This window comes from Mangifera indica, chromosome 19, assembly GCF_011075055.1.
Source record: "Mangifera indica cultivar Alphonso chromosome 19, CATAS_Mindica_2.1, whole genome shotgun sequence".
NCBI classification, from domain to species: domain Eukaryota; kingdom Viridiplantae; phylum Streptophyta; class Magnoliopsida; order Sapindales; family Anacardiaceae; genus Mangifera; species Mangifera indica.
Window position 1 is genome coordinate 12,940,576 of NC_058155.1, and position 23,128 is coordinate 12,963,703.

The window sequence follows — 23,128 nt, forward strand, 5'->3', positions numbered from 1 at the left end:
GAAATAATTTCCCCAAACCTTGGATTAAAATAATAATAATAATAACCCTTTTATTATAGAGGTAGTTGTATTTGAACTTACAGCATGTACTTGAATTGACATTAATCTCTTTCCCAAGTAAATTCCAAAAGGGAAAATTTTAAAAAATGGCCAAAATGCCCTCCCATTAAGCAAAAATACCCAAAATCACTATTTTCAAGCCAAAATGCCCAAAATCACTGTTTCAAAAAAAAAAATGCCTATGACTTTTTTTAATACCAAAACTACCCTTCTCCTCATATTTATATAACTCTCCCACTTACTATGGGGTTTTAATGTAATTTTAGATAAATATAAGGGGTTTTTGGATATTTTACATTATAAAGGTATTTTGATATTTATTTATTTATTTCAAACTTTTTCTAAAATGTCAAAATTACCCTTCCCTTCATTTATATAACTCTCCTCACTCATTATGGGGATTAAAATAATTTTAGATAAATATGAGAGGTTTTTGGATATTTGACATTGTAAAGGCATTTTCATTTTTCAACTTTTAGAATTTGAATTTCAGTTCCGTTTTTTCGAATTTCACCGTTTTACGATATATCGACTCGTATTTTTCAGATTTCTGAAGGATTTTCCGTTTGTTGCCATTCTAGGGTTTTTCAACTTTTACAATTCGAATTTTAGTTCCGTTTTTTCAGATTTCATCGTTTTACGAGATATGGACTCGTATTTTTCAGATTTCCAAAGGATTTTTCGTTTGTTGCCATTTTAGGGTTTTTCAACTTTTAGAATTCGAATTTCAGTTTTGTTTTTTCGGATTTTACCGTTTTACGAGATATCGACTAGTATTTTTCAGATTTCTGAAGGATTTTTCGTTTGTTGCCATTTTAGGGTTTTTCAACTTTTAGAATTTGAATTTCAGTTCCGTTTTTTCGGATTTCACCGTTTTACGAGATATCGACTCGTATTTTTCAGATTTCTGAAGGATTTTTCGATTGTTGCCATTTTAGGGTTTTTCAACTTTTAGAATTCGAATTTTAGTTCAGTTTTTTCGAATTTCACCGTTTGACGAGATATCGACTCGTATTTTTCAGATTTCTGAAGGATTTTTCGTTTGTTGCCATTCTAGGGTTTTTCAACTTATAGAAGTTGAATTTCAGTTCTGTTTTTTCAGATTTTACCGTTTTACGAGATATCGACTCGTATTTTTCAGATTTCTGAAGGATTTTCCATTTGTTGCCATTCTAGGGTTTTTCAACTTATAGAAGTTGAATTTCAGTTCCGTTTTTTCAGATTTCACCGTTTTACGAGATATTGACTCGTATTTTTCAGATTTCTGAAGGATTTTTCGTTTGTTGTCATTCTAGGGTTTTTCAACTTATATAAGTTGAATTTCAGTTTCGTTTTTTCGGATTTTATCGTTTTACGAGATATCGACTCGTATTTTTCAGATTTCTGAAGGATTTTCCGTTTGTTGCCATTCTAGGGTTTTTCAACTTATAGAAGTTGAATTTCAGTTCCGTTTTTTCGGATTTCACCGTTTTACGAGATATCGACTCGTATTTTTCAGATTTCTGAAGAATTTTTCAATTGTTTCTATTCTAGGGGTTTTTCAACTTTTAGAATTTGAATTTCAGCTCTGTTTTTTCGAATTTCACCGTTTGACGAGATATCGACTCGTATTTTTCAGATTTTCGAAGGATTTTCTGTTTGTTGTCATTCTAGGGTTTTCAACTTTTAGAATTTGAATTTCAGTTCTGTTTTTTTGGATTTCACCATTTTACGAGATATCGATTCGTATTTTTCAGATTTTCGAAGGATTTTCTGTTTGTTGTCATTCTAGGGTTTTTCAACTTTTAGAATTCATGACAAGATTATTTAAAAAATGAACTCAAATACGATACACATCCATATATAACCACAAATAAAGTATATCATATACATATGAACATACACTAAATATATACATCTAAACATAGGAATAACTATAAATATACATCCGTGAGCTACTCGATACAATGAAAATACAACTGTGTCGCTAATCGTCGACGCATAGAGGTAGACGACTCTCGGGGAAAAACGTAGCTCTGTGCGAACGCCAAACACTCAAAAAATCGCAACATAAAGACGCCACAGTCACCGGAGCCCAACCCCTGCTGAGGGACATCCGACGCTCGATGTAAAGTGAGGGGATCACGTCGTGGAGTCCTCCTAGAAGCTGTCCAAAAAGTCGTCGCCTCTAATAACGCGGGAATAAAGGTCATGTACGGTCGCATGCGCTGCTCTAGAGTCCCTATATTCCCCGAATATGAAACATCTGAATCGTACATCGTAATCGACCACTCACGGAAATCTATAACTCCGGCGACCCAATGTGCGTTCTCGAAGTTTATAGGGATGAAAATCTATAAACAATGAGACATTTTAGTTACTTATCGTTGTCGTTAACCAATTGAATATAATAGAAATATATATAAACTCTACCTGATCGACCATCCCCCATGGTTTGTACATCAATCCCGGGGTGTACGATGCATCAACCATCCTCGTGAAGAGCCCTGAAAACTCAAACTCTCCAATCGGTGTGATTTGCCAACTCTTCCAGGCCATCTCAATATGGCCTCCGAAGAATGTGTGGGCAGTCGTCCAACGCTGTGAGATAGTCGACTGGTGATCATCCTGCTGCCGACGTAATAAAGCCAAAAAAGAATCCACATGCTACAATGGTATAAACAAGTTCACGTGTTAGTTATTAATAAATATATCTAACTTTTTATTAAATTATATAGTATAGACAACTCACATCGTCGGTCAACCATTCGCGTAACTCTACAACAAGCCTCCAGAAGTTATCCTTTGACTTTGACCCGATGAAGTAGACATCATGTGAGTCGGAAGCCGCAACGCTGGTGTACCACGTGAGGAAAGATTCCTCACGCTCAGAGGCAGAGGATGGAATGGCCGTAGGTCGCCGTTTCGCCCTCCCTTTGAGTGGATTCGTATACGGGGTGTGAACCAGCGGACCCTTCCGAACGATCCGACCACGTGCTGTACGAATCATCTGCATGATCCCAAAAAAATAATTAATTCATCATTCATCTTACGCAACAATTAGCATTAATCGATTTATCTTACCTTCTCCACGTATGCGGGAGGAGGTTTAGCTGGAGAATCTTGAAACACGGTCAAGTCCACCACGCGTGCTCCCTCGGCAGACTAGAAAATACAAATTTTGAACATCTCAATGACCGGTATATACAACTATTTATATACTAAGTATAATTGATATACCTCAATAGGGATGGCCTCAAAATCGTCCTCCTGGAAGTCCTCCTCCTGTGAACCAATATCCACAATTTTTTTGGTCGAGCTCGGGATATCAGCAAGTAACCATAATCGCTCGTCCTGAAAAACAGTCAAAACATCATTAAATAAATAATATAATTGAAAAGACAGATCAATCAATGACAATTTAAAAATAAAGTTAACCTGAACTTCCGGGGAAGGTGTTCGGGGAGAACCCTCGATCGATGCAACAGAAGGACTAACCGGTGCGTCCTCCGGGCCACTACCCTAAGATATTAGTAATAATAACTTAATTAGTGACATTTCATATATAACAATACTATAATATAATAATGACATTTAACAATAAATATAAATTTGAAATATCATACGGACCTCGTGTGGGTGACGGGATGGTATTGCGGTATCAACAGGGGATGTCGGTGGGATATCCTCGTCCCTCTCCTGTGCGAATGTAATAATAGTTGTCAGAATAATAACACTGTAGACATTTTATGTAAGTAATAAATTAAAAGTGGTTTTACAACCTGAGCGACGGAGGCTGGATATGTACGCGTGATGATGTCCTCCAAATGAGTCATACGATCCTCTAATCGAACAATCGAAAAATCCTTCAGAAATCTGAAAAATACGAGTCCATATCTCGTAAAACGATGAAATCTGAAAAAACAAAATTGAAATTCGAATTCTAAAAATTGAAAAACCCTAGAATGGGAAAAATCAAAAAATCCTTCGAAAATCTGAAAAATACGAGTCCATATCTCGTAAAACGGTGAAATCCGAAAAAACGGAATTGAAATTCAAATTCTAAAAATTGAAAAACCCTAGAATGAGAACAATCGAAAAATCCTTCGAAAATCTGAAAGATAAGAGTCCATATCTCGTAAAACGGTGAAATCCTAAAAAACGAAATTGAAATTCGAATTCTAAAAGTTGAAAAACCCTAGAATGGAAACAATCGAAAAATCCTTCAGAAATCTAAAAAATACGAGTCCATATCTCGTAAAACGATGAAATCCGAAAAAATGGAATTGAAATTCGAATTCTAAAAATTGAAAAGCCCTAGAATGGGAACAATCGAAAAATCCTTCAGAAATCTGAAAAATACGAGTCCATATCTCGTAAAACGATAAAATTCGAAAAAACGGAATTAAAATTCGAATTCTAAAAGTTGAAAAACCCTAGAATGGAAACAATAAAAAAATTCTTCGAAAATCTGAAAAATACGAGTCCATATCTCGTAAAACGATGAAATCCGAAAAAACGGAATTGAAATTCGAATTCTAAAAGTTGAAAAACCCTAGAATGGGAACAATCGAAAAATCCTTTGAAAATCTGAAAGATAAGAGTCTATATCTCGTAAAACGGTGAAATCCGAAAAAACGGAATTGAAATTCGAATTCTAAAAGTTGAAAAACCCTAGAATGGAAACAATCGAAAAATCCTTCAGAAATCTGAAAAATACGAGTCCATATCTCGTAAAACAATGAAATCCGAAAAAACGGAATTGAAATTCGAATTCTAAAAATTGAAAAACCCTAGAATGGGAACAATCAAAAAATCCTTCGGAAATCTGAAAAATACGAGTCCATATCTCGTAAAACGATAAAATTCGAAAAAACGGAATTAAAATTCGAATTCTAAAAGTTGAAAAACCCTAGAATGGAAACAATCAAAAAATCCTTCGGAAATCTGAAAAATACGAGTCCATATCTCGTAAAACGATGAAATCCGAAAAAACGGAATTGAAATTCGAATTCTAAAAGTTGAAAAATCCTAGAATGGGAACAATCGAAAAATCCTTCGGAAATCTTAAAAATACGAGTCCATATCGCGTAAAACGATGAAATTCGAAAAAACGGAATTGAAATTCGAATTCTAAAAGTTGAAAAACCCTAGAACAGAAAAAACGGATATAAAATTCGAAAAATACACAATCAAAAACCCTAGATAAGAAAAATCTCAATTTACCCCCTCATGAAAACTGAAAATCTAAAAGGTCCACTGTGTTCTAAGGAATTTCCCCAGCTTCTCAATATTTTAAAAACGCTACTTTTCCCCCCCAAAAACAGCCAATCTTGGCTGCACGTGGACTGGACGATTTTGACGTGGGAAACACTGTTCCCACGTCGGACTGCCGATCTCTTCGGCAGTCATTTTCGGCCAAATTTTGGTCGTTTCAGCCTCCGATTTTCACATAAATCAAATCTACACCTTGTCTAACACAAAACCCCTCAATCAATTTAACAAAAACAACCAAGAATCAAAACATTTTAAGCATTATTCAAACCGTAAACCCTAAAATTTCAAACCGAAAAATCTCAATCAAATCTCAATAATATGAGCAATAATTTGATCCAAACAAGATTAAGGGAGATATACTAACCTTCTTTGCCATTTGTGGGTGCCGGAAATCAAGAAAATCGACGGAAATCGACGGAAATCAGATCGCCTGTGGGATGAACGTGGTGACGTGAAAATGCTTTGAAATTTGAGAGAAATGCACAGTAATTTCGCTAATATTAACGTGGGAAATAGCAATTTTTTCTGTGTTATATATATGGATATTTTCGTAATTTTGCAAAACTCACGTTGACGTGATAAATTTCAAAAAAACCCCACGTGGGCTAAGGATTTCCCACGTCGCCCCAATTGTTTTAAAAAGCTAAGTTCCCCCCCCGAAATTAGGCTGAACGTGGGATAATTGATTTTGACGTGGGAAACACTGTTCCCAATCGACTGCCGATCTCTTCTGCAGTCATTTCCGGCCAAATTTTGGTCGTTTTAGCCACCGATTTTCACATAAATCGAATCTACACGTTGTATAACACAAAACCCCTCAATTAATTCAACAAAAACAACCAAGAATCAAAACATTTTAAGCATTGTTCAAACCGTAAACCCTAAAATTTCAAACCGAAAAATCTCAATCAAATCTCAATAATATGAGCAATAACTTGATCCAAACAAGATTACGGGAGATGTGATAACATTATTTTCCATTTTCGGTTGCCGGAAAGCAAGCAAATCGGCGAAAATGACATTCGCCGTGGGATTGCCGTGGGATGCGTTAAAAATTCGAATTTTCTTTGAATTGTACAGTGAAAATTTGCTGTGTTTATATATGGGGGTATTTTCGTCATTTCACAAAACCTGGGCATTTTTGCTTAAACCTGAATTTTTTGGGCAATTTTGCTTAGACCCCTTTAATTTTGCCTAATTTTTAAAATTTCCCTTCCAAAAGTATACTTAGAATGACCTCCTGAAACAAAATCTTAAAATTTTTCCTAATTCTCAACTCATTTACATCTGGGATAACGTACTGTAACATTATGCTTCTTAAACAAACCTGAGAATCTGAATCCTTTTATGTCTTGCTTGTGCAGCCAACGCCTACTTTTCACTTTTATCAACACTGCTCACATTTCCAGCTACAATTCGGCCACCACCCTTTTCTCACGTGAGATGGTATGAGCGGTATCATCCATGATCAACGGTGGATATGTACCAAGTAAGAACTTGGCTGTTGCTGCTCATCTGGAATATTCAACATGGCTGCATGATTCAAATTCGTTTGGCTTGCTGAATCTTCGTTTGGAAGTCCAAGAATTAGCTGCGGAAAAAGAAACTGGAGTGACTTTCTTTTTTTCAAAAAATAGAAAAAGACCCCACGGGGGATTTGTAAGAGAATATTATAATATACCATCTGTTTCTTAGCTTTGAGACTTAAATTCAGAAGTTTCTGTTCATCGTAATAGCCTTGTAAATTCTTTATTTCCTATAAAAAGAGAGAAAAAAGGTCAGGATAATGTTCAACAACTGGGTTTGAATTTTGAGATACCATTAATAGAAAAAAAATTACTTCTTTAAAAAACTCTTTGCGTTCGGCTAAATCTTTAAGCTCCTCCAACAATTCCTCTTTCTTCTGCAGTATATAGAGTATCACCATAAAAAGAAGAAAATTAGATCAAAAGAAGCCTTGAAAGCCGCAAAACAGACAAAACCCTTGAGAAAAAACATACCCTTTTAAGGGAAACTTTTCTTTTAGATTGCTTAAACTTGTCATCAGATTCACTGGGAGGAAACGATAGAGGTGTTGCGGGACTCAGAGCTTTAGGTGTCTCAATCTCAGGGATAGAATTAGAACCCAGGGGAGGAAAAGAAGGATGGTCAGTTTTAGAAGATCCTCTTCTCTTTCTTCCCCAAGAAAGCCGATACAAAGACTCCGATTCAAAAATTAGTTGTGGAAGTTGCAGAAAAATTTCTGCAACTTCAAACTCAGTTTCATTCATGAACATGGCAACATTGAGATGCTGATGCTGAGAACTAGTGCTACTACCAGTCTTAGGTTTCATTATGCATGTGACTGAAAACTGAAGATAAAGATGGCCGTTAATGTGAAGTATGATACAAGAAAGCTAAGTTTGAGGGAGGGAGGGCGGGAAAGAGAAGGCTAAGTATGAAGTATGATGCCTGCCTGGCATTACTTGGAGACACGGTTTTGGTTTATAAAGGAAAATGAAATAAAATCCTAGCGTGGCCAGGATATGGCTATGACACGTGTCGTAAAAGGAAAAGGAGATTGGGCTTGGATTTATTTCAGCTCAGCTTCATTATTTCGTTAACCAATCCCCTGAAAGCTGAAACCATCAAGGTTCCTTCTCTCCGTGGTTTCATTTTCTAATTTACGCGGGAATCGGTGACTTGATTTAGTTTTTTTTTTTTTTTTTTTCAGGTATGGTCTGGTTGCAAGCTCTCAGGAAGTCTTGATCGGTTCACCTTGCTAATCCCTTACTGTCTTGACACTATCGAATGTTAGTGTGATTTTAACGTGAAATTGATGCCAATATTACAAGCTTTATACTGATTGTTGTTTCTTAGCTCTTTTATAGGGGATGTTAAATACAATGCGGACTTTCCACTGGCTGCACCTGATGTTATATTTGGCCCTGAAGACGAAGAGTTTCATCCATTTCCAATGTCACCGCAAGCAAGAATAGCTTATCAGATTGGAACAACAAAGATCCCACACGGCTATTGGTTCTCGTTCAGGAATTGAGGTTAGCGTTATAGGTTATGAGAAACTTCGTTTAGATACTTGAAGAAAATGAATGTTAATTTTTTTTAGGGATCAGTGCATGTCCTATTAAAGGAAGCGTGTTGGAGAGGTAGATGATGATCAATTGAAATTTGAAATCAGTACTATGTTATCTAGGGAGGTAATATGTTGGCTTTAACAGTCATGGGATTTTATTATATGGTAGAAATTTGAATTCTCATAGCAGAAAATGAATGAAATCTATATTTCTAAATCTTTACTAAATAAACTTAAGACTGGTTTTTCTTCTGCCTTGCAGTTGATTACTAATAGTGAACAACAGTATACTTTGTTTTTTGATCTTCCAAGTTCTCCTGAAACTCAGTTATAGCTTGCTGCCTTTTCTAGGACTTACATTGGTAAAACTATAGAAAATGAGATGTGGATGACAGTAATAAGTTAACAGCAATGAGCACTAATGATGATTATTTTGCACAGTTTCGATACAATTATTGGTATATGCTAACATGAGCCATTCTCTCATACTTATGGATGTTGCTTTTCCTTTTGATGGAGTGATGATCCATGAATGTTTTTTTTTTTTTTTTGTTTTCGAAACTTGATGTTAGTTTTAACTCCCTTCAGGTGTCAAAAAGGTATTTATCACTCCATCAAAATTAATGAAAACTACTTAGCATGTCTTTCCATTTATATTTGTGCTTTCCATGCCTTTAATTTTTAGCGTAAGCAGAGGAAGTCAAATTTTCTGTACTTCTTTTAGACATGAATATAAACAAAATGGTGGTTGGGTGTTAATGGAGACATCAACAGAGGGTATACTTACAGGTTCAATTCCCCTATTGTTTTCTTTCTTCAAGTTTCTTTTCCTTTGTCTTTCTTAATTTCCCCATATATAATATCATGTGCTTCGTGGATTTTCTTCCAGGTTTTTAACAGAAATGCTATGTTTTTTGCTGCCTCTGGAGCTTTCTCCTTCCTGGTACTACCTTGTCTTCACAACCTTATATACACATATAGTTGTTCCGAAGAGTGTAGAGAAGTCTTTAAGAAAAAAATCTTAGTGCTTGCATTTTATATGTGAATTCTTTTTGTTACTAAGATGTTGAATTTGGTAAGCAGATGCTTTAATTAATTGAGTTCGAATGAAACAGCTAATCAATCAACTTTAATGTTTGAAATAAACTATCAAGTATTAAGTACAGTACTTACTATAATTTTTTAATTTTTTCTGTCTCTGACTTACCAAACTTTTTTATTAGTAGGTGCTATTTTTCCTGTCTACAAAGTATCCAAAACAGCAGCCTGTTTTAATGCTTGAAAGTTCCCTGGTAATGATCTGAAACTTGTCTAGAATCTCAAATGTGGCTTTGAGTATGTCTGCTAATTTACCAATGCATGTGTGCCATGATTGAATAAAAAGGAGAGATTGACCTAGTTGTGATGGGCAAACTTTGCAGTAATTCAACTTTCAAAGTATCCCGATCAAGTCTCCTCTTCTAACAGAATGTGTGTGGAGTTGAAGATGGGAAGCAACACTGTTGTGCATTATTTCATTCCAGTTGTGTACATGTTCTAGCCTGCACTTTTGTCTTCTCGTATAACATTGTGGATGAAGATGGGTACTTAATTGTTTTAAGAATTTATTTGAACATGCAACACATGTATGTGTTGACGAAGAAATAGGAAATCAATTTGATTGATTCAAAGATTGTAATATAACATCTGTTTCTTGGCTTTAATACTTAAATTCAGAAGTTTCTGTTCATCGTAATAGCATTGTACATTCTTTAGTTGCTGTAAAAAGAGAGAAAAAAAAATCAGGATAATGATTAGCAATTGGGTTTGAATTTTAAGATACCAGTAGCAGAAAAAAATTACCTCTTTCAAAAACTCTTTGCTTTTGGTTAACTCTTTAATCTTCTCGAATCCAACAAATCTTCTTTCTTCTGCAGTAAACAGAGTATCGCCATAAAAAGAAGAAAATTAGAAGCTGATGCTGAGAACTAGGGCTACTACCAGTCTTAGGTTTCATTATGTATGTGACTGGAAACTGAAGATAAAGATGGCTGTTAATTTGAAGAATGATACAAGAAGGCTAAGTCTGAGGGAGGGCGGGAAAGAGAAGAGACTGGAATTGCCTGGTATTACCTGGAGACAGGGTTTTCGCTTATAGAGGAAAATAAAATAAAATCCTAGAGCGACCAGAACGTGGTGTATGACACGCGTCGATAAAAGGGAGAAGGAGATTGGAGTAATGGGAGTTCTGAGGTTTTTTTTTAGCCTGAATGAGCTTGATTGGTCAAATAGATTTGATCCAAATTTGGTGATTAATTTATCTGGGATGAACTAATGATTGCATCGAATTGATATGAACGAATCACATTGACTTATAGTTTAATTATCGGATCAATTCAATTAAATTGTTGTATTGTATTGACAGCAACACGTAAAATTATGTACTTGTTCAAGTCCTAATATACACCATAAAGTTATTGTTAAAATTTGAATTAAGTTTATCTAACAATGAATATATAATAATAAGCATCATTAGATCATAATTTTGTTTTGTTTAGGGTTTAGGGTAATCTGGGTAAAGTTCCGTTCGGGTCAAATCCGAAAAGGATTCAATTCAAGATTCAATCAGCAAACTGAGTGGGCTTCCTCAAAAGGCTCTTTGGGGGATTAACACCAGCCGCATGATGAGCCTGAGAGGGCTGTCACTGATACAGCAGATTTCTTTAAAATAGATAAGAAACTGGGTGGAAAATCCTGGAAACTTACAAATCCGGCATTAAAATGCACATAACAATACATGCTTACATCAATTCATTAATTGATAATACCACAAAATCAAGAGCTAAATTTTGATTTTCAAGTATATTTAATCGGTAAACAATCACTAAAAATATAATGTTCATGTTCATCAGGAGAAAGTAAATAGATGAAACACAACAATTAGGGGTTAATGATTAACATGAATTACTTGGCTTTCTGTTTCTTTGCCAACTTTTTAACCATAAATTCATCATCAGAATCTTCCTCAGACCTTTTATCTTCAACCTTTCTCTTCTTACACTGGTTCACAGCAAGTCTGGAGTCAGTTGTCTTATTTTTACCTGATGAAACAAGAGATGGTGGTGGTGGCTTTTTCTTCACAGTAGAAACTGATTTTTTGGGAGAACTCAACTTTTGCTGCTGATTCCTCTTCTGTTTCTTCTCAAAAACTTCCTTTGCCTCATCAAATGAGAGCAAACCAGACTCCATCATCCTGAAAAATCATATGGGGACAAGTATATTTATATAAATCAACAAATTTTCATCCACCTAGAAAAATTATTCACTAGTAACTGTTTGCAGGGTTTCAGTTTCAATCCAGTGACCAAAACAATTTCCACCATTCTACCCAATGGAGGAACTTGTAGAATTTCAATTGTTCTTTATAGGAATCTAGTACAGTTCTATATATCTGGATAAAAACACAAAAAGAACAAAAAAATTATATGAATGTTTTAGAGAATGATCAAAAGGTTATGAAGATAAACCATGATGTCTTAGCATAGAGTGTGACATAATTTATGCATGAAAAGCTAAATTTAAGAGCAATCAAAAGATAAAATTTTCAAAATAAGCAAATAAGAATAAACTAACTAGAATCCATTCCAAGGTTTATATGATTAGAATAGAAAAATTTGTGGAGTAGATCCTCTAAAAAATTTGTCTAATTAAATATATAACAGAAAAGTCATGCATTGACCAGCATTATAATACGATGAAAAATTCTAGAGAATTAAACATAAAATTGCAGGTTTATGAATTAATTAAGACAAATTAAAAAGGATGCCAGGTAGTTGACAAGAAGTTATAACCTCAGTAATTTCTCAAAAACCATATACGGAGCTGCATAATAATATGGATCCCACAAACAAATATTATATGATGGGTATTTGTTGGCCAACACCATTTAATCCAACAATTGCAACAAAACAACTGCTTATCCAAAACAAAAAGGCAGGTTGGACAGTGTTAAGAAGAAAAACCATTGAATCTAGGTTCAGGAAGAAACTAAGTGCCTCAGATCCAACTTTATCTAAAATACAGGACAAAAACTAGGGTACTTTAATCAATATCAGCTACTTTAAATGTCGAAAACTCTAGGGTCACTTAGGTCATCCAGTGTGTCAATGCTTTAAGAATATTTGTTACATGAGATTTCCTTTTCAGTCTATTTGCAAACTTCAATTTCTACTTGCAAGGTGAACAATTATTAAGCTAAAACTGAAAAACATTGGCTCAGCAAGAGGAGTGCTCCACCTTTTATTTTCCATTTCAGTACAGGTAAGTGTGCCATTCATCTATCTCCTTATCTGCTTGAAATTCTTGTGTTGTTACGTCTACTGATGGTTGGGCTGTCTTTACCACTAATTTCTTTGGTTTGTACCAAGTAACTATATACATGTGCCCCTCCTACGGTTCAATTATAATGGCACTCAGTACTTATTCTTTTCCATCCTCTTCACAGATACCATTCAAATATAGGATTACAAACACTTACATGCTTATATGCTCTTTTTAGTTCTACTTCCCCCCTTCTCTACTTTTCTAAACACCATAGACAGCTTTAGGTTATCAACAAACAACATGAAGAGCAAAAAAATCTCACCAGAATTGTGCCATTTCACTATTCGGAACCTGCTTATACAGTGTCTCATAGAAAATTCTGAGAGGGTCTCTCTGCAATTTGAAAATGCAAAAGCTCATAACTCAGAAATCTTTTAAAAGTTCAAGAAAGAAAAATAAGCACCATATTCTAAAAAGCTCAAAAACCCGATTACCTCCTCGGGCGGGTCTCGTTTCTGACCAGGCAGATCATAAACCTTCTTCTCTCTCTTTTTCCCGTTCTGTTGCACTTCTTCTTTCTTCTCCTCACCCTTCTTTTTCTTCTTCTTCGGCTCCTTCTCCCCATTCAATTGATACAGAAAAAGTTAACAAAACCACAACCATTAATAATATAGGTAGCTGATCAACATCAATATGAAAACACAACTGATAGGTTTATAAAACCTTGGCATTTCACATAAGCCAAAACATAATCAAAACATCATTTTATAAAAAAATATATATATATTACCCTAGTATCAGTCTTAGCAGCATTAGTAGTGGTTGTGGAGTTGTTCTTAGAGATGGGTTTGTCGTCATCAAGAACGTCATTGGGTTCCTTCTTGACTCTGGACTCTTTGGCGCCAGCAGCAGCAACTCTCTTAATGGGTTTATCAAAATCGCCATCTTCATCTTTTACCTCTTCTTTCTTCACTACCTTCGGTTTAGCATTGGCATTTACGGGTTTCTTCTTGCGAGATTCCAGGGGGGACCTCAAGCTGTTTTCGCATGTGTCCTCTTTCTTCACAGCCTTAGCATCTTCGGATGGCATCTTCTTCAGTCTGTTTGTTTGGAAGCTGCTCTTGGGGTTTGGATTTGCTTTCCAACTTGGGAAATGGCCAGAAAACCGGTCCTTTTTGGGGGTTTCGAACGTTTCGGAGTCCGCAGTCACTGAACTCCTTTAAAACGATGTCGTTTTTACTTTGGTCTGACTTTGCTCCCAAAAACCGAAATTGACCCGGACCATGGGAAAAGAAATGAAGAAGCATAATGAGGTGAATGGTAACAAGGGACTGAACTACATACAGAGTAGAGACTGAATTTCCAGTGATCCATTTTTTTTTTTTTTAAATTTCAAATCAATTCTAACGGTGTTAAATTATAATAAAATTTTAATATGATTGATTATTTATGTTAATAATCCATCTCGTAAAGGTGTTTTAGTTTAATTCTATTTTTGTGTGACAGATAAACTATAAATTTGATCATTTCAATAGAAAAATAAAAAATTTTGATTTTTTAATTAAAAAAATAAAAGTTCATCATGATAATTGATTCCTATCTTATGTTGTCATCCCAAAATGAAAATATCTTATGTGCCATATTTAATAGGTCGAAATGTTGACTTAAGTTTTGATTGATATGAAAAATTATATAAATATCATAATAATAATAATAATTAATTAAACAGAATTCTGATCTACTATGTTATGCATATTATCTATGAAATAGAGATGGACTTGGTTCAAATCCAACAAGTTGGTGAAAAAGTAAATTAAGATTAGCTAATGTCATGTATTGTGCATCAAATCAAATCGATCAAAAGGAATTTATTCTTTTGATTGATCTCCAATACATGTATAATCCTTTGATATCAATAACATGTATGCAACTATAAATTGCAAGATCAGCAGAATATATTCTTCGTTTCTGTATTTCTGTAGTAGGAATTTACCAGGGATTTATGGAGGTATCAATTCCTCCTAAAGTTGGGTTGGTTGGGGATAGAATCAAAATCCCATCATTCATGCCAAAGCATACTTGAAGCTTACTAAGCATATCTACATCTCCATCTACGACTCCACAACAATCAGAGACATGGGTTGGTTTTTCACAGAAAGAAGAGGACCTGCATGGAAGCAAGGGTGGGCAGAGCAAACTCTATCCTCCATTTCTGCACCTCCTCTACCTTTAGTTGCCATTTTCGGAATCATTTTTCTTCTTTTTTGGCTTTCATCTTACATCAACTACAGATTGCAGATGCAGCACACTATGACCAACTTAAAGGTGTTCCTCTTATTTTTGCCCGTGTTGCTGATTTTCTCAGTGCAATTAACTGTGTTTTTTAGGCCGAGAACATACCGGCGTCCGGCTGATGTTGGAAGCAAATATGGTAACTTGCCTTGGAGCCTGATGGTGCTGGTGCTGGTGCTTTTGGTTATGGTATCTTACCACTCCCATGTTCAATCCATGTGGACTCCGAGTATTTAGAGTTTGTTGGGTGGCTATTTTGTACTGTATTAACATTTTTCAGTTACCGTCTCTATGTATTAACAAGTTTGACTTGGGTTTAGTTTGAATTATGTACTTTTGTGATCTTACTTATATTTGCTATTATCAGAAGTCCTAAATTTATTGCAGTAAATGTTATAACATCAAATATAGCACGCCCAACGCACATTCCCCAATCAGCAGGGCTAGAAACTTAATAATTAATTGAGGTCAATGATGTTTTCTTGGTAACAAACTAACCCAGTGTCATCTATTCTCTAAAGTGTATTTCCCAAAAGAATTACACACAGAAAAGAGGGCCTCTAAAAGCTGAAAATTTAAACAGACTCATCTGACAACATTTTTCCTTTTTAACAAAGGAATAAGAAAAATCTAGCAACATAGGTGTTCTCGAACTCCTAGATTTGAGGCAATCGGCGTGATATACTTTGGCACTGTCGTTAACACCTACACTATTCCATGGCGAGAAAATCAATACATATTCAATGGAAATGATCAACAATTATCACACACTTGACTTGATAAATCAATATAGTTTCCTTAGTCAATGAGTCAATAAATGCAGACACAAAACATTATAGGAAGATACGAGGGTGAGATGGATAGCAGAAGTAAGTAACGAGTTACAGACAAGAAAGCATACGGAAATTTTGAAGCCACACAATGCCAAATGGAAGCACGAAAACGTGCAAGTTATGTTATGAAATGCCAATGGCCACAAAATTGGTAGGTGGGCTGCGGTTTTTCCTTCAAATTTGGAAGCATAAGACAGAGGTAATCTTCATTTTCATCTGGTGTTTGTATAAGAAGTTAACAAGACAAGATTTGGTGAGTAATCCGAAGCCATTATCGGATCTTTCAAGAAATATATCTTCGCTTATTCCGATTCCAACATGTCTGTCACGCTCAGTTCTAAATTTAGTAATTTTGTTACTGGTGATAGCCAGTTGTGCCACAGATAGGAGCTTATCACATATAAAACGCAGGTCATGGAAGATCATTGTTCCTTTCATTGGTTGATGAGTAGGAAGATGGTTTAGGACCTTCTGGTTCTAAGTTTCTTTCTCTCGTATTTCTTGGGGTTGGTGAGTTTCATCATCTTCTGAATTTTATACTAAGTTTGTTTCTATGGAGAATGAAGAAGTTTGTTTCTGTGATGCAGATTACTGTAAGTTTATACAATCTAGTTGTTCAAAGGAAGAATGGCACCAATAGCTCTGGATGGGGGTCAAAAGGGAAGTGTGAAAAGTCTTGAGACAGTGGGTACGATTTTCGAAAAAGAAGACTATGATCTTCTCAAGTTATTGGATAGAGCTAGACCTATAAATGTTGAGAGGAATGAATGTTATGATGAAAGGGCATTCAATGAATTCTCCTCGCGCATACTAGATCATTTGGACAATGTGTCAACACCTGGTAGAAGGTCTGGCTTTAATACTCCAAGGTCAAATACTTACATTGAATCACATCCTATGATAGCTGACGCTTGGGATGCCTTGAAGCGCTCTATGGTTTACTTTCGTGAGCAGCCGGTTGGGACAATTGCTGCTTTGGACCACTCTGTCGAAGAGCTAAACTACGATCAGGTGAATCCCTTTTCCTTTATAAACTTTATATGTTGGTGATTCAGCTCAGCTACACTAAATCTTAACGGGGATGTCAGGTTTTTGTTAGAGATTTTGTCCCTAGTGGGTTGGCTTTCCTGATGAATGGGGAGGATGCAATTGTTAAGAATTTTCTTTTGAAGACTCTTCACTTACAATCAGGGGAGAAAAAGGTTGACCTATTCCAGCTAGGAGAAGGGGTGATGCCTGCAAGTTTTAAAGTGCACCATGACCCTGTAAGAAACACCGAGACTTTGAATGCAGACTTTGGTGAGAGTGCAATTGGAAGAGTGGCTCCTGTTGATTCAGGATTTTGGTGGATAATATTACTTCGTGCATACACCAAGTCTACAGGAGACACTTCCTTGGCTGAAATGCCAGAGTGCCAAAGGGGTATGCGCCTTATTCTTAGTTTGTGTCTCTCAGAGGGATTTGACACATTCCCCACACTTCTCTGTGCTGATGGATGCTGTATGATTGACCGTAGAATGGTTGGTGTTTAATTATATCTTCTCTTTTCCTTTCCACTGTTCTTCTTTGGTATTTATTGTGTAATTGCATTTTGGCTTGTTTCAGGGTATTTATGGATATCCAATTGAGATACAAGCACTGTTCTTCATGGCTTTAAGATGTGCTTTAGCTTTACTTAAGCAAGATGTAGAAGGTAAGGAATTCATGGAGCGTATAGTGAAAAGGCTTCATGCCCTGAGCTATCACATGAGAAGCTATTTTTGGCTGGACCTGAAACAGTTGAATGATATATATCGGTATAAAACAGAAGAATATTCTCATACAGCAGTTAACAAATTCAATGTAATACCTGATTCTCTTCCAGATTGGGTATTTGATTTCATGCCAACGCGCGGTGGTTACTTTATAGGAAATGTGAGCCCTGCAAGAATGGATTTTCGTTGGTTTTGCTTGGGAAATTGCGTTGCCATTTTGTCAGCTTTAGCCACCCCAGAGCAGGCTTCAGCCATAATGGATCTCATTGAATCACGTTGGGAAGAGCTTGTGGGAGAAATGCCATTGAAGACTTGTTATCCAGCCATAGAAAGCCATGAATGGCAAATTGTAACTGGCTGCGATCCAAAGAATACAAGGTGGAGTTACCACAATGGAGGATCTTGGCCAGGTAAGCTTCTTATAATCTTTGTTTTTCCAACTTGAAGAATCGTTCCAAATGTTTACATTTGCTTGCTTTGTAGTGCTTCTCTGGCTCCTGACTGCAGCTTGTATAAAGACTGGACGTCCCCAAATTGCAAAACGTGCCATCGATCTTGCTGAAAGCAGACTGTCGAAAGATCAATGGCCTGAGTATTATGATGGAAAGCTAGGTCGGTATGTGGGGAAGCAGGCTCGTAAATTCCAGACTTGGTCCATTGCTGGGTACTTGGTGGCTAAAATGATGCTGGATGATCCATCACATCTGGGAATGATATCGCTAGAGGAAGACAAGCAGATGAAACCCCTTGTCAAAAGATCAAATTCCTGGACTTGTTGATTATAATTTCTTATTGTCTACTCCATCTTTTTCTATGTAAAACCAAAATTCCTTTTCCTTTGCACCAACAAGCTGATTGGTATGAATGATTGAATTAGGAGTTAGGAGTTTTCAAATTAATTGATATATCCCCGTATTCTGGAAATAAGTAGTATCATATTGTATGTGAAGTACATGGGCAAATCAATGATTGGCCGAATGACTATTTTCCCCAAAACTTGCAAGAAATGATAATTTTTCCCTTTTTAAGTTAAGAAAAAAATCAATTTCTCAATTATTATTCATTTTAAGAATAACAATGGATGGTTTCTGAAATTTTTTTTGTCTCATCTACCCTCTTATGTGCAAAGGGACATAACATGATTGAAATTTTTCGAAAACTATAGATGAAACCGCGAAAAACTGTGAAGTTCCTACGGTTTTTACGACTTGTAAGACATGAGTGTCAAGGGTAAGATCAAGGTTTTAAAAACCGGATCGGGATAAAAACCGTTTTAAGTACTGGTTTCGGTCGGACCGGTTGAACCGTTTAAACCGATCAGTTGAACCGTTTGAACCGATTGAATTACAATTTAGTCATAAAATTTACATGTGTATGTTATTGCTTTACTTACTGCCCAAGAAGTTACCGGTCATAGCACTTTCAATTACATGATGAAATAATTTAGGTAGAACCACTTTCAATAGATTCTCTCATCAAAAGCTTTAAATCCATGTGATCTGCTTAACTTTTGGATATAAACTGACCAAAATGTAGACACGAATGCTCTGACCTAGTTAGAGCACCTAAACCATGAAATGCAAATGGCAAATAGTCAAACAGAACACCTATCATTTTATGACAGTGCCATTGCAGAGGGTAAAAGTCCTAGAGTCTACCATGGAACAAACCATTTCAGGCCAGTTCCATTTAGCCCAATCTAAAACCAAAGTCCCAAATACCATGTAAGCTCTCATTTCTCCCCCAAAAATCTCTAACATTGTCCACGTCAACCTTTCCCTTATAGCACACTCGTTAAACTCCGCAGCAACATCAATACCAAATTTCATAAAATGATCAATTCAACCACTGGAACTTTCACAGCAGAAATAATTTGATGAAATAATTTGATGAGAGAATCTATTGAAAGTTGTTGCCCGAGAAGTTGCCGGTCACAACAACAACGGAAATCGTCGTCGTCAGCCAACATCTGAGCCTGGGAAGTCGCCGTGAAACTTGCAAATAGAGCCGTGAAACTGCTGTCTTGTAAGCCTGCAAACCGACACCCCTTGACGACAGCATCGTCATCGGCAGCCGTATTTAAACCTTCATCGGCAAGGAACAGGAAATTCGTCGGAGGAAGTCGTCGACTGCAGCAACTGAGGACTGTGTCTGCGTGCACTGCAAGGAAGAGAAAAAAGAAAAACAGTGTTTATGCAGCCTTGAACTGGTTTCTGCATGACCGGATTGGACCGAGGTTCAAGAGAGAATCGACGGTTCAACCGCGGTCCAATCCGATTTTTATTCCAAAACGATTTTACCTTTAACAGAACCCGGCTACAGTACCGATTCACGGACCAACCGGTTCGACCGGACGGTCCGGTCCGATTTTTAAAATCTTGGGTAAGATATCACTGCTTGTTTTGCCAGGCATTTTTGTTACCTCATTTACGGTCTCCTGATTAATGGTAAAAAACCTTATTAACCCATGGGCCTCAAGTGTGGGATAATGTCATATGGTTTCTTAGGTATTTTATCTCAATTACCCTCGTATGAGTAAATGTGAATAACTTGTTAGAAAATCCCGAAAGTTGTGAAGAAAATTGGTCAAAAACAATTGAAACTGCGAAAAAAACTTCAATTTTTGTTGTTTATAACACACGGGTTTTGAGTGTAGGATAATAATGAATAGTTTTTTACGCATTTTTCACCTATCTACCTTATTATAAGTAAAAGTAGGTAACTTAATTTAGAATTCTTAAAAATTATAAATTAAACTGATCGAAAACTATAAAAACCAGAAAAAAAAACCCTTAATTTTTTGTTATTTTTGTGAGTTATAACATATGAGCTTGAAGTGTGAGATAATATTAGATCGCCCTTAAGACATTTTTCATATCATCTACCATCTCATAAAAAAAGTTATATAGATAAAATCAATTAATTATTTTTGTGAGTTATAATACATCAAATTTAAGTATGGATGTTATTGATAGATTTTTAAAAACTTTTTTAACGTATCTATATTTTTATATATGTAAAACTAGATAAAATTTTATAGTTTTGTTTTTTTTAACAAAGAATCTCATCTAAATCTAACTATTCTTTTATATTAAAATTAATCACACTGAACAAGTCGAACGCTGGTTCAGTGATAAGCACACAACCAGCATCTATAGTATACATTCCTGACCTGTCTAATAGATTATTTATCTAATTGCAGCCTCGTAGGTGGACAACTTGTAATGCGACTTCCATCAGGAGTGGTGTGAGTTAACTGAATGGAATCATCAAACTGCTCTTAGCAATATATGGAAGTCAGGAATGTCGATGCCCGCCCTTCTCAAGGACCGAGGATGCTTTGTATAACTCTTGTATTTGGCCAGGTGCCATCAGGTTGATGCTGATTGGACTGTAGTTTCAGGGACGAGTTAACCTTTTTGTATAGAGAAATCATCCTTTGTTATTCGACCATTCTTAGTTGACGTTTGCTTCCAAAGATAATTGCTGGATTAAGTAATCCTGGCCTTTGTCTGATAAAACCAAGAATACATTTTGGGTAGGGTGAATGAAAAGAAGGCAAATGTTAGGCACAGTGGGGTGGACCATGACAGTGGAATTCCAGTTTCCAGGTGACCCGTATCAAGTATAGAGAACTGAATGATTGTGAATTATGGCATGTAGAAGGAATCAATGAAGTCAAAAGTTGCAGAGTAGGTGGAACTGAAGGACCAACTCCTACATAGATAGATGATATACATACAGTTACAGCAGTGTTGGTAATATTATGATATTTACAGTTGCAGATGGAGTCCCTTCCACTTCACCTATGAAGCATTATTAATTCACCGCCAGCCTCATAGAATGCCAATTCCATCCAACCAAACATCAACAGTCAAACATGCACAAGCACGAGTGTGAAACCACCTGGAAACATTGAACACATTATGAGAATGAGCAGACTACAGCTGTGGTGCAACTTTGTATAGCTGTCTATCATTGAAATGCATTAGTTTTGGTTTTGTGGGAGGTTCCTGATTAGTTGGCAGGACTCTCAATATATGAAGTGACAGAAATTACTGTCGTTTTACCCACTCCTGTCCTGTCCCACTCTCTTTGACAAGTTTTCGATCCTCCCAGAACGATCACTTCCATGAAACTGCATGTGTGGTCATGCTTTTCATTTTCTAGTTGTTCTTCATTTGTCTTCATTATTTAAAGTCATTCAAGGCAATCAAATATTAATAAATTAGGCAGCAAAAACAACTGGGATGTGAAAATAAAAGTTGTATTCTAATAATGCTAGAGCTTTAATAAGTTTGGCAGATTGAATTTGCCCATTGAACATTGGCTTTGACTCATAATATAAGTCAGAGGCTTGCTTATCAGTTGGTGATTAACCCTTTATGTTCATTTGCATGTCTGTAACACGTTACTACTCACCATTTATAAAAAGTATCGTTGCATTATATATATGTCAATAACAATTAGTTTGGTTGAACTAGCTAAGCCTAAATCAGTCAAAAGTAGTCCAAACAAGCACTAGGCCAACGCAAGGAAAGTGATATCCAGCAGTACTCAAGAGTCAAAATGATTCTAAATGACTTTATTCTGCCAGATGATACTTATGTACTTTACATAAATATAAATAAAATTATATTCAAGTCAGAATGAGACTTCCCAGTATGCACCTGCCGCTGCCCTTCTCTATTGCTCTTTCTCCTTCACTCTTCCTATAAATACCAACATCTTTCCTCTTGTTTCATGCACAACAAACACACTCAAAGCCTGTCCATACATTCAAGTTTCAACCTATTGTTATATATATTATAATGGCAAGTTCTAAGGCTTTCGTCGTTGCTTCACTTGTCATCTCGCTTCTTCTTCTTCTTCATCATATTGTGGAAGCAGACGAAGCACTTGCTTCTCCCGCTCAGGCTCCGCAGATGGGTAATTAATTAATGCTGTTTCATTCGAGTAGTTATATTTGAATAAGAATCATGATATAATTCTTGTAAACTATGATATTTCAGACTGTGGTGGAGCATGCAGTGCCAGGTGCCGCTTATCCTCCAGGCCGCGACTCTGCAAGAGAGCTTGTGGAAGTTGTTGTGCTCGTTGCAACTGTGTTCCTCCAGGAACTTCTGGTAACTACGAGGTCTGCCCCTGCTACGCCAACTTGACCACACGTGCCGGCCAACACAAGTGCCCTTGAATTGAAACTCCCACTTGTTGTATGCTGTTTCTCCTTAATTTCTCCTGCATGCCCCGTAGGCCGTAGACATTCATTCATGTCACTACCAATGAATAAATGAAAGCTCTGTTCAATTGTAAAATTCTTTGTTGCAATTGTTTGGTGAAAAATAAAAATAATAGCTTTGTCTTCTGTGGTTGTGGTAAAGGATTTCGAGTTGGGTCATTTCGTGTTCAACCCAGATAGAATCTAGTGTTAACGGCAACCGTTGAACTCTAGTATTTCAATTAAATTGAGTTTGCAAGAAATGTAACAGGGGGAATATTTGAATCAAATTGAAGTTGATTTATTCAATCCGAATTTGGCCAAATTGATTTTCCAGTTT

The 23,128-nt window shown here is 36.1% G+C and overlaps 4 protein-coding genes and 3 long non-coding RNA genes across 10 annotated transcripts; 4 read left to right on the forward strand and 3 right to left on the reverse strand.

Annotated features, from left to right (window-relative positions):
* Positions 1-3,358: 3,358 nt before the first annotated feature.
* LOC123202819 lies at positions 3,359-3,705 on the reverse strand. The gene is made up of 3 exons (XR_006499084.1): positions 3,670-3,705; positions 3,478-3,561; positions 3,359-3,393 (listed from the first exon to the last, which is right to left on the reverse strand). It is a non-coding gene; the product is annotated as an uncharacterized LOC123202819 (long non-coding RNA).
* Positions 3,706-6,557: 2,852 nt separating this feature from the next.
* On the reverse strand, positions 6,558-7,740 carry LOC123203068. Its single transcript, XM_044619238.1, has 4 exons — positions 7,317-7,740; positions 7,157-7,219; positions 6,998-7,072; positions 6,558-6,907 (listed from the first exon to the last, which is right to left on the reverse strand). The coding sequence occupies exons 1-4, from the start codon at positions 7,647-7,649 to the stop codon at positions 6,785-6,787; spliced, it is 594 nt and encodes a 197-aa protein (XP_044475173.1). The 5' UTR covers positions 7,650-7,740; the 3' UTR covers positions 6,558-6,784.
* Positions 7,741-10,751, forward strand: LOC123203069. 3 transcript variants are annotated; one of them, XR_006499151.1, is made up of 6 exons: positions 7,741-7,948; positions 8,030-8,108; positions 8,187-9,332; positions 9,616-9,681; positions 9,811-9,916; positions 10,306-10,751. It is a non-coding gene; the product is annotated as an uncharacterized LOC123203069 (long non-coding RNA). The 3 variants fall into 3 exon arrangements; XR_006499150.1 differs by lacking the exon at positions 10,306-10,751 and having other exon boundaries at positions 7,742-7,948; positions 8,187-9,178; positions 9,279-9,332; positions 9,811-10,204; XR_006499149.1 differs by lacking the exon at positions 10,306-10,751 and having other exon boundaries at positions 9,811-10,204.
* A 452-nt stretch (positions 10,752-11,203) lies between these two features.
* LOC123203603 (FACT complex subunit SSRP1-A-like) lies at positions 11,204-13,979 on the reverse strand. 2 transcript variants are annotated; one of them, XM_044620040.1, is made up of 4 exons: positions 13,482-13,979; positions 13,186-13,317; positions 13,014-13,084; positions 11,204-11,621 (listed from the first exon to the last, which is right to left on the reverse strand). In XM_044620040.1, exons 1-4 carry the CDS (start codon positions 13,779-13,781, stop codon positions 11,333-11,335), a joined length of 792 nt encoding a protein of 263 aa, XP_044475975.1. In that variant the 5' UTR covers positions 13,782-13,979; the 3' UTR covers positions 11,204-11,332. The 2 variants fall into 2 exon arrangements, with proteins under 2 accessions (XP_044475975.1, XP_044475976.1); XM_044620041.1 differs by having other exon boundaries at positions 13,186-13,305; positions 13,482-13,976.
* Positions 13,980-14,483: 504 nt separating this feature from the next.
* LOC123203605 lies at positions 14,484-15,374 on the forward strand. The gene is made up of 2 exons (XR_006499321.1): positions 14,484-15,016; positions 15,079-15,374. It is a non-coding gene; the product is annotated as an uncharacterized LOC123203605 (long non-coding RNA).
* A 1,069-nt stretch (positions 15,375-16,443) lies between these two features.
* On the forward strand, positions 16,444-18,349 carry LOC123203602 (probable alkaline/neutral invertase B). The gene is made up of 4 exons (XM_044620039.1): positions 16,444-16,827; positions 16,905-17,336; positions 17,422-17,980; positions 18,054-18,349. Exons 1-4 carry the CDS (start codon positions 16,444-16,446, stop codon positions 18,347-18,349), a joined length of 1,671 nt encoding a protein of 556 aa, XP_044475974.1.
* Positions 18,350-22,246: 3,897 nt separating this feature from the next.
* On the forward strand, positions 22,247-23,097 carry LOC123203604 (snakin-2-like). The gene is made up of 2 exons (XM_044620042.1): positions 22,247-22,499; positions 22,583-23,097. The coding sequence occupies exons 1-2, from the start codon at positions 22,382-22,384 to the stop codon at positions 22,762-22,764; spliced, it is 300 nt and encodes a 99-aa protein (XP_044475977.1). The 5' UTR covers positions 22,247-22,381; the 3' UTR covers positions 22,765-23,097.
* The last annotated feature ends 31 nt before the right edge of the window (positions 23,098-23,128 follow it).

Bases quoted from the DNA above. Each gene is read 5' to 3' on its own strand.
- LOC123203604 (XM_044620042.1), top strand. From the start codon at position 22,382: ATGGCAAGTTCTAAGGCTTTCGTCGTTGCTTCACTTGTCATCTCGCTT. The intron at 22,500-22,582 runs GTAATTAATTAA...ATGATATTTCAG, and splicing joins CGCTCAGGCTCCGCAGATGG to ACTGTGGTGGAGCATGCAGT.
- LOC123203602 (XM_044620039.1), top strand. From the start codon at position 16,444: ATGGCACCAATAGCTCTGGATGGGGGTCAAAAGGGAAGTGTGAAAAGT. The intron at 17,337-17,421 runs GTTGGTGTTTAA...GGCTTGTTTCAG, and splicing joins GTATGATTGACCGTAGAATG to GGTATTTATGGATATCCAAT. The intron at 17,981-18,053 runs GTAAGCTTCTTA...CTTGCTTTGTAG, and splicing joins CAATGGAGGATCTTGGCCAG to TGCTTCTCTGGCTCCTGACT.
- LOC123203603 (XM_044620040.1), bottom strand. From the start codon at position 13,781: ATGCCATCCGAAGATGCTAAGGCTGTGAAGAAAGAGGACACATGCGAA. The intron at 13,318-13,481 runs GTAATATATATA...CTGTATCAATTG, and splicing joins CTGCTAAGACTGATACTAGG to AATGGGGAGAAGGAGCCGAA. The intron at 11,622-13,013 runs GTGAGATTTTTT...ATGATTTTTCAG, and splicing joins AGTGAAATGGCACAATTCTG to GATGATGGAGTCTGGTTTGC.
- LOC123203068 (XM_044619238.1), bottom strand. From the start codon at position 7,649: ATGAAACCTAAGACTGGTAGTAGCACTAGTTCTCAGCATCAGCATCTC. The intron at 7,073-7,156 runs GTAATTTTTTTT...CTCTTTTTATAG, and splicing joins GCAAAGAGTTTTTTAAAGAA to GAAATAAAGAATTTACAAGG. The intron at 6,908-6,997 runs GTATATTATAAT...CTTTTTCCGCAG, and splicing joins TCAAAGCTAAGAAACAGATG to CTAATTCTTGGACTTCCAAA.